Raw genomic sequence first — 16,966 nt, 5'->3', positions numbered from 1 at the left:
ATCAAATTGCTGAAAATCAGAGATAAACAGCAAACCTTAAAAGCAGCCAGAAAAACATTATATAGAGAAAAAAATGACAGCACACTTCTCACCAAAAAACCATGTAGGACAGAAGACAAGAAATGACATTTTTAGTGTGCTGAAAGGAGGAAAAAACCTGTCAAACTAAATTTCTATATCAAGCCAAAAGATGACCTGAATGGAAAACCATACAGTATTCATGGAGTAGAAAACAGTATTGTTTATATTTCCATTTCCTCCAAATTGATCTGTTTGTTCAATGTAATTCCAATAAAAACCCATTTTTGTTTGTGAAAACTAAGATGGTTTTAAAATTAGAAATGCAAAATTATGGACAGAGTAACCAAAAATTTGAGAAAAACAGAGAACTTAACACTACCTAATTTCAAGACTTCTTATAAAGCTAAGTGGGATACTGACGTAAGACAAGACATAAAAATCTTTGGAACAAAATAGAGCTTTCATACATAGATATACACAAAGGTGACATGGTAATTTAATAGAGAAGGATAGTCTTTTCAACAAGTGATTCTGGCTAGATTTCTATAAGGGAAGAAAATAAATTTTGATCCTTAGACTTCACATCATACCAAAAAAAAAAAACCCAACCCTCAAAATTAATGATAGACCTAAATGTAAATGCTATAAAGCTATAAAACCTCTGAAAGAAAACAAACAAAAAACTCAATGACGACCTTGGCATAGGCAGATTCTTAGGATATAAAATGCTAAGCATAAAAAAAAAAAGACATAATTAACATTTTTGAAAGAAATGAAAATGCAAAGCACAGATCGGGAAAAAATATTTGCAATAACTATGTATGATAAAGATCCAGAATATAAAAAGAAGTCTGACAACCTATTAAATTGTTTATCTTTAGGATATATTTCTAGAAATTGAATTACTTAAAGAGTATGAACAATCATGAAAAACCTTAGTACATATTGCCGAACTACAGCTGGTACCAATTTTCCTGCATCTTTTTTAGTAGAAAATGGAAGTGCTGGTGAGCAGTGGAATGGGAGGGGGCTCTTTTCAGAAACCCTTATTCTTAAATTTGAGCAAAAACCTAGTCTTTTTGAAAAGCTTTTCAATTAGTTTAAAATTTATTGTAGCTCGTATCATTGAATTCAGTGCACTTTAAATTCTGTTGATTTTTATCACATTATTAAATGAATATGACTTACCTATTAGCTAACTTGAAAAGGAATAGCTGGGTATTTATTTGCATTATATATATACTTAGTTGGAACTTTTCTGAAATACACTACTACAGGAATATTCCATTGTTCTTGTCAAAACTGAAGTGGGGAAGGATCTGCTATAATTGATAGTCAGTCTTAGTAAAATATGAACTCGAACATGTCTTTGGAATACTCAGTTCAATCATTTTCAGTGGTCAGTGAACACCTACATGCCAGGAACTGCTCTAAAGGTTAGAGATATTGCAGTGGACAAAGCAGAGAAAAATTCCTGTCCTTATGGGGCTTACCCTTCAATTAGGGGTGAAGAGGAAACATAATAGGACAAGTACAGTGTTAGCTGATAAGCAGAGAAATAAAGCAGTGGGGAAAATTACAAAAAGAGTACATGGCCAGGACATGTTCGAAAAGAATGTCTGTTAAGCAAAGAATACATAGAACCAAGTATGGGTTTTGGTAGACAGTGTTTAAAATTCTGCCTTAGAAAGAGATTTTTAAAACATTGGTTAGAACATTGAAAAATAAGCAAGACACCTCATCACTGAGTTGTATAAGTTTGAGAAGAATCTTATTCCTTTTTTTCCTGTGCCTTTCCTTTCTCCAACATGGATACATACATGGTGCCTTACGTTTACGTAGCACTTCATTTGATAGATTAACCCATATTCCCCTTATAGGAAAATACTGAGTATCTACTGTGAGGCAACAGGTGAAAGAGCAATAAATATGGAAGAACTCTAAATGTGCATGTCCAGTCTCACGAAAAGTGAGGTTTAACACAAATGTTGACTACTACTACTGTGAATTGATATAGCACTTTGTATTTTTCAAAGCCTTTCCTGATGTCATTTGATCAACAAATGGCCTTAAACGCACTACTATACTCTGGGTAATATATAGTTCATTACAGGTAAGGATTTCCAGCAAAATAACAATACTGATATTATTTATTTTAAATTAGTCACATGTGATTTTCTAGACCTATTTATTAGGGACAACTATAAGAAAAGTCTTAATGCAAGAATATTATGTGAACTCTTGTACTGAAACTTTATGTTGTGATTAGTTTTCAAAATAACCAAATCAATAGCTTTCTGTAAATTGTCGGCTCAAATGTTCTGTTATGCATATTTGAGTCTAGGCAGGTCGAACGAAGTGATAATTAAAAATCTTCTAATATATGAATCAAAGTCATTTGTAGGCATAGGATTCCTCTGTTCCTTAATAGGAAATGAGCCAGCCAGAGACACCAGTAATGAAAAGATAGCAAATGTTAAAGTAACAAAAGTTGTACAGCAAGAACAAGAAATGCTGGCTCTTCCAGGCAAGGCGACTGGGGCAACTATGTTGTACAGTGAAATAATGAAATCTAGACCCAATTATTTCTTTAACAGATGAAGAATGAGCTGTTTATATTAAAGTTGAGCAATAAGCCAGAAACGTGACAGTCTAATTTTGAATATGAAGATGTTCTCTATATATTATATTAGGTAGATATAAGAAATAGTAGAACACAGCTGCACTGTATGAAAAATGGTCTCAAGTTTAATAATCTGTCTAGTTATGTCATTATTTTTCTTTTTTCTTTTTATTACATCTAAAATTGTCAAATAAGGCACAATTCTGGAATTCTAAAGCATAAATGAGTATGTCAATTTAATGAAAATGCAATTCAGGATCATATGCAGGATATACATTTATTAACAGTGAAAGACCATTTATCCAAAGTGTATGTTACAAAATACAAAGAATACCTGCACAATCTGGTGAGCTCACTATTTTAGGCATTATCTCAACCTGTGTAGGGTTCTCACTTACTTTGACCTTTCCTCCCTCTTTTATCTCTAATAAAAATTTTTACTTACAAATGAAGACAAATGGAAATATTTAATGCCTAACCCTTTAGCAAAAGCTTCTAGGGGAAAACATATGAAAAAGTGATCTGCTCTCAAGCCCTAGGTAATTTTAAAACAATTTAGCTTTAAAATATAAAACAGACATTATAGTAGCTATTAACATAAGTCAAATAAGCAAGTTTGATAAGGTTCATAAGTACTATAGTAATAACTAAAAAGTACAACTCTTCCACAGTATCAATCTTTAATATGCATGCAGAGAGAGAGAGTTGTAATACGTAAGGCTTGAGTACCAAAATGAGGTTTTCCCCTCTTCCTGTACAATCTAGAAAACAAATATAGAACTGGAATAGACATAAAATGTAACATTTCAGTTCCCCTGAAGTCGGACTAGCTGGATAAGAATTCCTCATTCTGGAATGAGTGTTCCAAATAGGTTTTATTAAAAGTTGGAGATATATGTGTCACATAATTTACATTTGTAGCAATACACCCGTCCCTTGACTTAATGTGGTATGTTTTTAATGCAAGTTTTTTATATACGGTAAACATCCCCCCATTTACGCGGGCTTTTTATACGTGGTTTCCATTTACATAGTCTCATTTTACGTGGTTCTTTTTCATTTCCTTTATTGGTGATTACTCTTATTTAAAAAAAAAAGCTTACCTCAGCAACATACAAAAAACTAATACTAACACAATTATTAATGATCTTCTCGTTTATTGTATGGCAAATGAAAAAGCATGGGTGACTACTGATGTTTTTCAAGATTGGTTTTACAAATGTTTTTGCTGTAGGCTGAAAATTATATGAAGGAATAATGTCTTCCTTTTAAAATACTTTCACTTTTAGATACCACACCTGGTCATCCATACAATTTAGAACATCCAAATATAAAAGTTGCATATTTGCCACCAAATACAACTTCCTTGATCCAACCATTAGATCAAGGCACTATTTCCACCTTTAAGATTAACCTACATTAAACAGTTTAATTAATATTTTTAATAAATTTGATGATAATGACTCACTTTACAGTTACAGAAGCCTGGAATAAATGCACAATTTTAAGTTGTATCAAGAATATTGCATTAGTTTTGAGTGATATAAAGCCATCAACTTTAAGTGCTTGCTGGAAAGCAATATGACCAGAAGTGGTTATACCAGGTAATATGGTTCCAACAACTGAATTGGGATTAACTACCAATATTAACTTATTAAATAAGTTTCAAGAAGGCTCTGACAATTAGAATACAAATGATATTAATAAATCACTGGTTGATCACGAATTAACTGATAATGAATTAATTCACTTACTACCTGAGTCCCAACCTGCAACTGAATGTAGTAGTGACTTTGAACCAGTTTTGTTCACTGCAGAATACATTTAAAAAGATCTTCAATTGGCCACAAAACTGGAAACTGCAATTCTGGATATTGATCCAAACATCCAACAAACAAAAAGATTTTTTTAAATGTTGCAGTGAATATCGAAGAATTTATGAAAACTTAGCAAGATGGGGTTAGAAAAGAACATCCAAAAACATTAACGTAAATAACAAAACCAAAGTAGTACTTCCAAATATTCTGAGGAATGAAGATAGTGACTTTGTGCCAATTAAAAAGAGGCTGACTGCTTTAGATGACAGTACAGATACCAACAGCAAATAAAATTTATTTTGGTTTTTCTGAATTTTCATTAGCATTTTTTTGTGAAAATGTGAACTATTTTTATGACTTATATTGGCCTATTTATTTTTTTTTTTTGCACTGGAGGACTCTTTTTTACTTGGTTCTCTTTCATGTAAAAAAAAAAGATGATGCGTGGAATGGATGATCCACATAAATCGAGGGATGGGTGTAAAGATGTCATCATAGAGAAATGTCCATATAATACTCCCTAATTGGACATTAGTTTTACACTGAGGTATCAGACAGGTAAGAAATTTTAAAAGCATCCCGACCAAATTCTTTTCTTATAGGTATTTTGGTCAACTATTAACAAATTTAAAAGATACTTAGGATAATTCTTCATATTTTATTCAAGGAAGATTCTGTAAGGTTGACTTAACTGTTAACTGGCTCTGTGAAGCCTTACTGGGTATATGTCAAGTTTGGGATCTAAAGGTAAAAGACCTTTTAAAAGCTGACTTAGTGATGAAGAAGTCACATAGATCTCCATTACTCAATACTTTATCTGCAAACTGCTTTCTCTCACTACACGCAGAAGCAACTACTATGCTCTGGTCTTAAGCTTCCATCTTTAAAGGTACATCTGTCCAAAGGTATACAGAACCTTAACGTTCTGGTACATAAATTCAGCACTAGTAACCCCTACTTGAAAAAGCTCAGTTTTTCACTTAAAATTAATCGCAATCTTACTTGCCTGTGCAGAAATACTCTCTAATTATATAAAACTTTTCAAATTTTTAGATGTAGGCAACATAGATAGGAACTGAAATTCTGGAAAATATTTATCTAATAGATAATTATGTAGAGGTTCTAGGTACTAAGGAAATGTGTTCTAAACTTACTCAATTTGAATAGAGTATTAATATATATTCTATAATTACTTCACAGAGATCCTGAAAACCTTTAAAATCTGCCCTATTTTTGCACAGGAATAAGACTAAAAGAACCTTAGACCCAACAGCAGTAACACTGGCATTATCTGGAAACCTGACCTAATACTGGGCTTTATAATAAATAGTGTATTATTTCTCTAACTCTAGATCACTGCTCTTCTTTGAACTGCCTAATTATATAGAATTGTGACTTTACTGTACAGGATTCAACATAATTCCCAAAAAAGATATTTTACAGAGAAGTCCAAACTTTATTTAAAACTACATTTTAAATTCAACGTTACCAAACATCACAATGGGGGAAAAATTCGAGACCAAAAAAAGAAAAGAAAAATAACTCGACAGTGTAACAAGGCTTGAATCTGTTCAGAATTTAGTTTCTGATGTTTTAAACTGCCATGGGCAGGAATTAGCACACCTATCAAAAATGCCGTGTCAAACTAATTTACATTTTTATACAGATCAAAACGGATGTTTATTTAGAACCATTTTCAGATATGCACTGACTATGTGAAGAGAGTTAGATGAGCCTCTGAAGACATCTCATGTGCTTTGGGCTCCCACTGTTTCTGAAAAACAAAATCATAATTAATGCCTTATAAATTATTTACCAGAATTTAATATTGTTGACTTCCATTAGCACTTTCACTTGTAATATAAAGTTATTACAAAAGAAATACTAATTTAGTTTCCTGCAATAAGTCCCAGATAACACACAAGAGTTTAAAAAGAACAGGTGTGGGTTTCTGTTTTTAAGACAGCAGTCTGAGCAGATACTACCTCTCAAAAATACCCCGCTAGGGGAAAAAAAAAAAAAAAAAAAAAAGAACTATAAAAATGAAGAAATCCAGACCAACCAAAGTGTGGTTCTGAGAGAACAGAGAAGCGATATTAACAAATTCTCAGAACTGCTGAAAGCAGAGGGAGGCACAGTGAGAATGGAGGAAGGTGTAGCCTAGATACACTTTGAGATGCGTCCGTTGAGATTCTAACAAGCAGAACTAAGCTGAAGACTGGAAAATTAATTGGTTTGATATTTGGTGTATTCGTCTCTTCACTCCACTTCCAGGAAAAACAAAAATAATTTTAAACAATTAATGAATTGATAGACAATAACAAAAAAGAAAATCTTTTGACTTGGATGCAAGAAATGCTCTCCTCTGAGTGGCGCAGGGGTTGTGCTATTAGACTCACAAAAAAGAAATCTGGGACTATCCCCTGGCTCTGCAATCAATCATTTATATAGGATCTTCAGAAAAATATAGATTTAATGATTATAATTACAAAAATAAAATGTGTTTAGTTTAATAATCTTATTAATGTTAAGACTATGACTAAAACTGAACAGAGGCAAGAGGAAGAGGGAAGGAATAGTTGGGAAAGACCAAAGTTCATGAAACTAGAAAACTCATATATTAAAAATAACAAAGGTAACAAATGTAAACAAAAAACATGACCCCTTAAGGAGAGGTAGGTCTAAATACCCACTTTTCATTTTGGAGAGAAGAAATATTATCTGAATTTTTTAAATTAAGAAGAAATTTTAATTTTGAGCTACAGAGGATCTCCTCCAAAAGGAAAACCAGTAATTAAAAGCAATGGGTTTTTACCAATTATTATTAACTATTCTGTACCTTCCTTTCTTAAACCACGTGTCTATTACTTTGCTAGAACGGAAGATCTGAAAAATAGAAAAAATCTACAAATATCATCTTATAAATTAGGAAGCTGTACTACAGTTTTTAGGAAATTATGTTTCATTTCTGATATCTGGCTTAAATTTCCAGGTACTACTAATGCATTTAAAAAACAAAACAAAATAATGGTATTACGATTAATTTTTCAATACAATATGGTTAAACTTGATAACTCATACCAGGTTCTTTTAGTGTTTGAGAATTCCCAGCTAATTCTTCAGTCTGCATTTCACATAATATTTCACCAGATAAATGGTTTTTCTGTTCTTCTTCTACCATTTTCTTCCTTAGATCTGCCTTTGGAATGACAAAAAATACAAAATCATTTTCATCTTAACAGTATTTATAATATAAAGGTAAGTTTAACTAAAGAGAGCCAAGTACCTCTGAATATATTGTGAGTTTAAGCGGTAAATCTTCAACTTTCACAAAGTCTTCCTCATCAGATTTTTGACTTATGTTACCAGATTCTGCTTCCTGTAAGATAAACAAATTATATTTAATGAGGACAAGCTAGTCTATCTCTGGATCTAAACCAGGTATGGGGCAGATTGTTGTGCTTTTTTGTTTCATTTTATATAATAAAGAGCCAGTTTATAAAGTTTAAAGGAAAGAATAATAGTAGTTATGCTGAGGGCTAAAATAATTAGAACAACAACTCGTTTCTTGATGTGTTTACAGAATACAATAGAGCTGTATCCAGCAGACTATAAGCAGACTTTCAATATTAACTCTGTAGAGGTTCAAACAGAAAGATGAGGTATGAAATTAAAACTCACTTTTATAATCACCTCGCACTGTGTTTTTCTGAAACGTGATTTCCTTTATTTTCCTTGTTTTCCTTTCTGATTTTTAATCCTATCATCATTCTACCAATTGTCCAAGTGGAAACTTTAGGTTTTCCTTTTTCTTGCAACATTTTCCACCCATCTCTCTCTCATTTGAATCGTATTTTGTATTTATATAATAATGGAGCCTCCTAACGTTGCTTCCTTGACACCTATCTTACACACTCATCAGATTCATATTAAAAAGCCAAGACTTTGAACAATTCACTTTCTTTCTGGTGCAAAGACCTTCAGTAGCATCCCCTGTTTAAAACTCAAATCCAAGATTCTCTATAATCTAACTTTCAAGTTAATTTGAATTCAGTGCTTCATATTTCAACTCTATACACTCATCAAATGATAAGAATAAATCTTAGCAGGTAACTTGCAGAGTTTTAAATGCTTATTTTACTGGTAGTGAAGCAAAAAAAAAACAGAGTTAAGAGTTACTCTTTCTACTAATGTTTTTAAAACATTATAAGTCCCTTTTCTGAGAAATTATGAAGTCATAATATACCTTTAAGAAGAAAATGTGTATTAAAGAAATATGAAACACATTCCCTTAGACCTAAAAGTACACTGTTATAAATCCCTTCGTTTTTTTTCTGATAAGACAAAATACATTAAACATATACAACCCAAGGATCCAAAAAATAACCTACTTGCTATAAAATTAAATTGATACAAAGGCCCAGAGTAAAACTAAACTTACCTACTTACATCATAAGTACAATTTGCTAGCATATTTCTTTGTTATTCACTATAGAGATCTCTACTGCTGTCGAATTGTTTTACTTCCCATTCCAAGTGTAAACTTACATTTATATAGAGATTTATCAAAGATTTACACAGTATTCTAAATAGTTGAGAAGTCATGTATGGGTAATTTAAGAGACTAATGATGATTTGAGAATCATTATCTCTTCAGAGCTGAACTTTAAATGAACTCTCTCAAGGTTGCCACCTAAAAGTCATCTGTTTGGTTCTCCAAATTATAAAAAGGATAGCTTTTAGGTTTTGAGATGGTCGTCTTAATTTATTATCACCTTTCAAGTTTAAAATAAATTTGAATAAGAAATAAAAACATTCCAACAATTTCTAAATCTAAACACAAAGTGAGGTTGTGTTTACATGCTAAAAATATTAACCTGAAAATAAAGAAATACAAACAGAAATCAATGCAGAAATGTTTAGAAATAAAAATGATACATACATAGTCATTTACTAACACTGGAGATTCAGTATCAGGACTTCCAGCCAGAGAGCTTTCAGGAGTTTCCTGAGCAGATTTAACTTCTTTGACTTTAGGCACCAAGGTTTCAATTTCAGTTAAAGGTAAAGGCAAAGCGTTAGGCTGTTCAGATGAATCAATGGTAGTAAGCAAGTCCTTTTGGACAGTACTGTTTAGAGGTTGCTCATTTTCCAAGATATTGAGGTAACACGGTTTCACAGGAGTACTATCTTGGTTATCTGTCATCAAAAGAAAGTCTTAACATTAGTGTAATGCAGTAATTGTTAAATTTTACTATTGTTCCAAATAAGGACAATGTGTATGAATCCAGAGTAACTAAGACATCTAGAATAACTAGAGTAAGACCTAAAAGAAGAGGCATATTCATCTAGAGATTTTTAAAAAATTAAATTCCTGAAATCTCAATTTCTAATGAAGCAAGATTTTTCAGGAGTAAGGCCCATGAATGGATATTTAGAACAAAACAAAATAAAAAATACACATTTGTATCTAAAGATGTCTTCTTTGCGGAATTTTTCTGTGCATTTAAATGTCAACTTTTAATGACGTTTGCAGAAACAAAGCCTTCTTCTTTTCTACAGTGTTTTTAGGGGGAGACAAAGGACATACGTTAGGCCCAAAATGCCTTCAAACTTTCATTAGCTAATGATTTAAATTTTTTTAGTTTTTAAGCACATAAAAGGTACTTTATATACTCTTTAAATTAAATGTTTATTTAGATTTCTTACCTTTATTAGTAGGGGATTCTTGTTCTGATGGGACAGTTTTGCTTTCTGCTGCTTTTTCAAAGTCCTGTTGTAGAGCCTAGAAGAAAAAAGAAATGTCTTGATAACAGGACCTAAAATATACCATGCCACTATACAGGAGATGCCTACTAGTATGTGGCTTTTGTCTAATATGAGACCACCGCACAAAAGAATTTAAAAATACCTTCTAAAAGTGTTTCAAAGAGGCTACGGTTGCAATTTCAAGATGATTAAATAGAAAGGTTTCTTCTTCTTAACCTCAAAATAATACAGAGAATTGGAATATTATAGATTCCACTATTTTTTATTATTCAGCAGGTCTAATAGCCAACCCTAGAATGGGGCAGGAAAGGGGAGTGCTCTAGAAAAGGACAAAACCAACAAATTGGTTCATGGAGAAAATTCCATTGTGAGGCTTACACAGCTTTTGACAGGCATAGCAAAGACTTGGGTATAAGTCAAAGAAAATAAAGTGCATAAAAAATTGAGACAATTATTAAACTCAGATGAAAAAATGTACAACACTAACAATAAACAGTAATGCTTAGTTCATTGGTCAGTAATATTTACATATCAGGTTAAATTCTGTTATATAACAGAAGTTGTAATTAAATGAGGAGTCATAAATTACCTAAAAATCTTTACCTACTATAATAGGAAATTGATAGATAACATCTAATATACAAATAAATATATACACAGATATATATTATTCAGAAATACAGAGGTAAATCAGAAAAAAAATCACACAAAGCATTGGCTCTGAGGCAGGATGAAGCAGAGGTAGGAAAGAGAATGATTTTATTCTGTTACATATTATTTCCATGTAAGGCTAGGAAAAATATAATTTAAAAATCCAGATAGTCTGAAGGTCTTGCAACAAAAAAAGATTACAGTGCTTTCAATTTAAACATTGCTAAATACAAAATTAAACTAGTGTTTCATATATTTCAATAACAATATGCAAAATGTTTGTATTCATAAAAATGAGAATGGGGAGCAGTAAATTTTTACATCTTTAAAAAGGATCTGCTTTTAGTAGTTAAAAGAAAATTGGTGGAAGGTTTGTTAGTCTACACTGGAATACCTGATCATCGTGTTCGTTTTCTTCTGTAGTTTCGGTGTTAGCCTGAAGTGAAGTCTGGACATCTACTGGTCCCTCTTCAAATTCTTCTATTTCTTCATCTTCATTCTCATCTTCTCCACTTCCATAATTATTCAAAGCCTGAGTTTCCGCTTTGGACAAATCTAAGTTGATTAACACAATTTTTAGCAAATTTTCAGCAGTTAATAATAGCTACAATTTACTGAATTCCTGTATTCTTTAAGTGCTTTATACGCAGCATCTGAAATCTTCAAAACAGTAAGTACTAGAAAAAACTGTGGTGCAGAAAGGACAAGTAATTTAGTCAAGGTCACACTGGAATTCAGATTCACAATTGTCTGACATCCAATTTTACATTCATTATACCACATCAAACTTTCAACAAAAGACCTATTAAGGACCTATGTATAAACCTAGAATGGAGCCTTAAACTTACTAATGGACACTGGACATTCTTCACTTTCTTCATCTTCCTCTTGATCAGAAACATCAGATTTCACATATTTGGGACCATCACCATCATATTCCTCAGATGTTTGAATCTGCTTAACTGTTTCAGTCTCGTCCTTGTCCTAGCCACAAATAAATGAGTAATTAAAGTACACTTAAAAAAAGTATACAGTAATTCTACCATAAAAATTAATAACCATCATTACCCAATAAAAAAAGCATTATTTTTGATAATTTAGTTTTTTTTAAAAAGAAAGGTTTGTCAGAAGAAAAGTCATTTGATGATATACTTTATTCTCAAACATTAAAGTAAGAGCTGTTAAAATCATTTACTCTTCCATTTCAAAAGCATTATTTTTAGGCACAAATTAACTAGCACGTACTTTGTCTTTGTAATCAATTTCTCTATCAGGTGAGCTATGATCTCCTTCGAGAATCCTTTTGGCCTATAAGCAAATCAATTAAGCAGAATTTAAGGGTAAACTTTCAGCATTACACTTAGGTATTCAGTAAGCTTTAACAAATAAAGCATTATTTAACCATCATCCAAATAGCTGAGTGCTTTCTTAGAGATGTCAATTAAACTTTTATTTAAATCTTTTAAATTCACAAAACCAAAGCCACTGACATCCCTTAGATATATAAGTGGTATCTCAAATTTACTAAGTCCAAAACAAAATTCTTTATTTCCTTCCTTCCAAAATGCCATCCTCCTTCAGTCTTCCCAATCTCAATTAAAGGCCCCTTCATTCACCCAAATGCACAAATCAGAAAACTAGGAACCATCTTGTGCTTTACTTTTATTATCCACATCTAAATCATTAGAATGCTTTATTGACTCAATCATCAAAGTGTATCAGTTGAGGCTCACTCATACGTGGACTACAGCAACAGCCTTAAAACTGATTTCTCTGCTTCTATCTCTACTCTCCTACAATTCCTGTTCAATACAATATCCGGAGGTTACATCACTCCTCTATTTCAAACTTTCCCATGGGTTTCCAAGGCCTGTAATTTGGCTTTCCCTACCTCTGTGACTTCATCTCTTATACTTGCACCTCATTTAATGTGTTCCTGCTTCTCTAGACTTCTCTCTTCTCCAAACTGTTCAATCCTGCCTTAGTGTCTTCACACTTATACTCCTCTCCTCCTGAAATGCACTTTCCCTTCATCTTCATTATAAACTCCTAGTATTTCATGCATTAGCTCATATTTCACCCCTTCAAAGAGCCTAGTGAGAGTGCCTATATAAAGTAGCCCTTCTATTATCCTGTTTTATTTTCTTCAAGCTCTAAGCAATGACTGACATAACTTGAAACTTAAATTTATGTCTTGAATAAACACATTATAAAAGGTGTAAAATAGATGGCTTGACTTTACTCCAGATTTAAGGAAGAGAAGAAGGGTTATCTCCTTCTGTGCTGGGTCTTGATTCACTTTCCTTTTCATCATTAGAATCAAGAAAAAGGTTCAGGTCTAGGGAAAAAGCCTTCTGATATGGCTCAAGTTGAGGGGGGGGGGAACATTCAATTTTACATGTGACTGAGACTAATTTAACAGGATATATAAGAGGCTAGAGGAATGTGCAACCTAAATCCCACTGGTAAAAAAGCATGTGTGTGTTGGCTGAGGCGATATATATATTAGGGGTTGGCTGGCAATAGCTGTGGCAGTCAGCTAGTCAAGAACCAGATCCCTGTCATCCTCTCTTCTCTGGAACTCTGAATAAAGACAATAATGTGAATTGGATATCTGACAATGTACATTTAGCATCAAGTCCGCTCTGTATTCCTTTTCTGCAGCCACTGCTGTTGCCATTGAGATTCAGTATAATCTGATTAACAGGTACTATATTAAAACCACTTTTCTGAGGCCAAGTATAATTTTAGTTATAATAATAATCAAGAAATGTGCTTATGTGCTAATTATAATTACTTCTAAAATCAAAATGAATGTCATTTACCTCTTTGGCATAAGACTGTATCACTCCAGCTGCTTCCATTTTCCTTTTGCATCTCTGTTTAGCAGTCATACTATTATTATCCAAATCTTGCATGAGCTTAAAGAAAGCCAACTCATTAAACAATACTTCAGATATCTCTACAAGAAGATCTTCTCCACAGTCTTTCAATTTTCTGCCAGCAAATTTTGCCAGTGAATCCTATTCAAAGATAACCAAATCACTTTAAGATTATAGTAGACTTCAACTGTGGATAGAGCCATTCATATAATTAATAAGTTTGAATTATAATACTAGTGAAAAACAATTTTATTACTTTTTCGTTATTGAGGAACTTTAGTTCTATTCAAGTTGAAATACAGCATCATCAAGTGAGCATGTGTCTGCTATATTTGAGCTTTTTAATAAAGCTGATTTTTTTCCTTTCTTCCTAAAAACGTGGACTATGCTATTTAGAAAATAGGCAAATAACTATGATGTCTGGTGTTCCCTCCTGTCCAAAAAACTACCTTATAGAGCATAATCATGAGAAGTGCAAATGCTGGATGCCTTGTGAAAAAAAGTCATTAAACAGGTTTCATAAGAAAAAGAGTAGAATTTAAGCTCTAGCTCACGAAAAAATTTTAATACTCCAGTCAAGATTTAACATACACAACTTTTATTCTTCACGTAGGTCCCCTTCTGGAAAAAAAAAATCAGGAACGGGTGAAAGAAAATCAGTCTAATTTTCTGAGACTTAGAAAGAATCTGACTTCCAAATTAACACTTTTTTGAGATCTGTCCACAATTATAACAGTAGGCAAAACTAAGGAAGAACTGCATGGATCTTGATAAACAAAAAGTATTTAAATTATACACAACTTCTCTTTCATCTTGATTCTAAAATGGACTTATTTCTTTCTGTAGAAATAAGCTAAATTTATAAAATACACTTATCTAAAAATTATTGTAAATATTTTTTAAACAATGCACAATATCACTGATGCCTTATAGTCCTTATAAATTATGTTAGCTCTGTGAGATTAAAAAAAATCCGGACGATTTAATAACTATATATAATTTATACATCAGTTTTAAAATAAAATGGAAAATTATAATAAAGGAAATCTGCATCAAGCATAGGGTTTTAAAAAATTAACAAAGTGATAATACTGTCTCTAAAACCAATTTAAACATAGTAATAGAAAGGAAAAGTTTTGTAGGATTTTGTAATAATATCTAAAAGGACAAGTATTTTCTAGTTTAGAGTAACAATACACATTACTGAACTACCTCAATGAGAAAATATATGGGTGAATTTAACTGTAAAGATGTTTATGACATGGTTAGTAAGTAAGGTATGCTTATTTAACATAGGGTTTCTCAACTCTGGCACTATTAACATCTCACTAGATGCCAGATGCATCCCTGTGGGTTGGCAAACAAAATGTCTACAGACATTGCAAAATATCTCCCGGGAATTCCCAATTCCCAGCTGAGAATCACTACTTCGAGGTTAGTATTACAGTCTAAGAAGTCCCTACGATCAAAAGCTGCTTTCTTGCTTCTAAAACTTCTAGATTGGTAAAAAATCATTTTATAAAATATGATAGAATATTTTCTTAAACATTTCAACCCTGAAATGTTCTTATTGGATAGGAGAAAAATCAAAACAAAATTAGAATTGGGAAAGGCCTCAGAGATGATCAAATTAAATGAAGACATAGGCCCTAGTAATTTTTTTAACCAGTTAAAGAAATAACTTAAAAAGTATTAAAATGTCACCCTAAATAGATGCTAGAATGGATAGCTGCTTGAATAAGTGGTGTAATGCCAGAAAATGGCAAAAAAAAACCATCCTAAGCAGATGGTACACATTGATGTCACACAAGTATAAACTCTTACCTGCAATATGCTTCCAAGTTGTTTATGAAAGAACTTTACAAACTCTTTACTCTCATCATTTTGTTGGGTCAGGGTCAACACCATGCGTCTTACTGAAGTTAGAAGCTGAGAAGAACATACTTCATCCATGTGTTCCTGAGAGAAATCCTAGCTAGTTAGGATATAAACTTACCTGCTGTTCAAAAATTATTGATCTACATAATATGAGGTTTTATTTTTCTTGCATAGGTACTTCTCAACTTTCAGATATACATTTAAAATTATTCATTCATTCCTAAGAATAGCCAAACTCCTGCTCTACACACAGTAAGAAGTTTGCAAACTTTGACTTACCACAGCAAATAACAGCCAGTAAAAGAAACTGATTCAATACTTTTCATCACTTTCTTTCTGTACTTTAAGGAGAATTACTTATTCCACAGTTCCCAAATTATCTGTCTTCCTATTTGCAGTTCAGTTCATTTCAACTGCTTTTAGGATAGTACTCAAGCTTTCTCAACATTGGCACTATGGACACCTTGTGCATTGTAGGATGTTTAGCAGCACTCTGGTTTACACGCTAGATGCCAGTAGTATACTCCACCCTCCCAAGTCTTGATAACTAAAAATGCATCTAGATGCTACAAAATTTTTTTGAGGTTAAAACCACCCTCAGTTGAGAACCACTGGTCTAACCTTAACAAGCCACTTTGGAGAAGTCTCTTCTTAATCTTCCTAGAGAAGCATGTTCAAACTACATAGCTTTCTGAGGTTAAGTCCATAAAACACCCATATCAAGTAATCTCAAGGTTCTAATCTCTTTTCTGCCACTGAACTCATTTGAACAGGTCCACTAACCTTTAGTTGGGTAAATTTGTGGGGGCTTTTCTGTACAAACATATAAAATCAGGTGGCCAAACCAGATGATGTCTAAGGACCTTAAATCTAAGGATTTAAGTTCATTTAAAAAAAATTCACATATTGTCTACGGCCATACCACCTGAATGAGCCTGATCCCATCTGATCTTGGAAGCTAAGCAGGGCCAGGCCTGGTTAGTACTTGGGTGGGAGACCACCTAGGAAGACCAGGTGCTGTATGCATAAAAAATTAAAAATAAGGGATTGTAAGCTGACAAGGTCCTTGCAATCTCTGAGGTCAACCAAGGTTTGCCTCACCTAATTAAAAAAAAAAAATTCACAGGTCAAGGCAGGCAATTAAAAAAAATGTTGACAACAGATACATGAATCACTAAAAACTATGCACTACCCAGTAAACAATACTTTTTAACTGCAGGAACTATTTCTTATTTATCACCTAGCACAGCTGCTAGCTCACAGGGTACACTAATTACTTGTTGAATAAACAAACATCATAAAAGCACAACGTGCTATAAAGAGCT

General features: G+C 32.5%; 1 protein-coding gene and 1 pseudogene across 36 annotated transcripts in view; one reads left to right on the top strand and one right to left on the bottom strand.

Annotated features, from left to right (window-relative positions):
- Positions 1–2,863: 2,863 nt before the first annotated feature.
- The window catches only part of PCM1 (pericentriolar material 1), a 78,844-nt gene continuing 64,741 nt past the window's right edge, over positions 2,864–16,966 (bottom strand). For 27 of the 36 annotated variants that reach the window (XM_036228616.1, XM_036228615.1, XM_036228614.1 and 24 more), the window contains 10 exons: positions 15,588–15,722; positions 13,707–13,904; positions 12,127–12,189; positions 11,730–11,865; positions 11,276–11,436; positions 10,171–10,246; positions 9,404–9,660; positions 7,748–7,840; positions 7,543–7,660; positions 2,864–6,235 (listed from right to left, as the gene is read on the bottom strand). In XM_036228616.1, the coding sequence (XP_036084509.1) occupies positions 6,210–6,235; positions 7,543–7,660; positions 7,748–7,840; positions 9,404–9,660; positions 10,171–10,246; positions 11,276–11,436; positions 11,730–11,865; positions 12,127–12,189; positions 13,707–13,904; positions 15,588–15,722 (1,263 nt within the window). In that variant the 3' untranslated portion in view covers positions 2,864–6,209. The remainder of the gene's footprint in view (positions 6,236–7,542; positions 7,661–7,747; positions 7,841–9,403; positions 9,661–10,170; positions 10,247–11,275; positions 11,437–11,729; positions 11,866–12,126; positions 12,190–13,706; positions 13,905–15,587; positions 15,723–16,966) is intronic. The other 9 variants (XM_036228622.1, XM_036228624.1, XM_036228634.1 and 6 more) reach the window with 1 other exon arrangement.
- LOC118609552 lies at positions 16,550–16,667 on the top strand (annotated as a pseudogene).

The sequence above is a fragment of the Rousettus aegyptiacus genome, unplaced genomic scaffold, assembly GCF_014176215.1.
Source record: "Rousettus aegyptiacus isolate mRouAeg1 unplaced genomic scaffold, mRouAeg1.p scaffold_m13_p_11, whole genome shotgun sequence".
Taxonomy (NCBI): Eukaryota; Metazoa; Chordata; class Mammalia; order Chiroptera; family Pteropodidae; genus Rousettus; species Rousettus aegyptiacus.
Note: the sequence above shows the minus strand (reverse complement) of the source record. Positions and strands in the feature narration are given on the sequence as shown.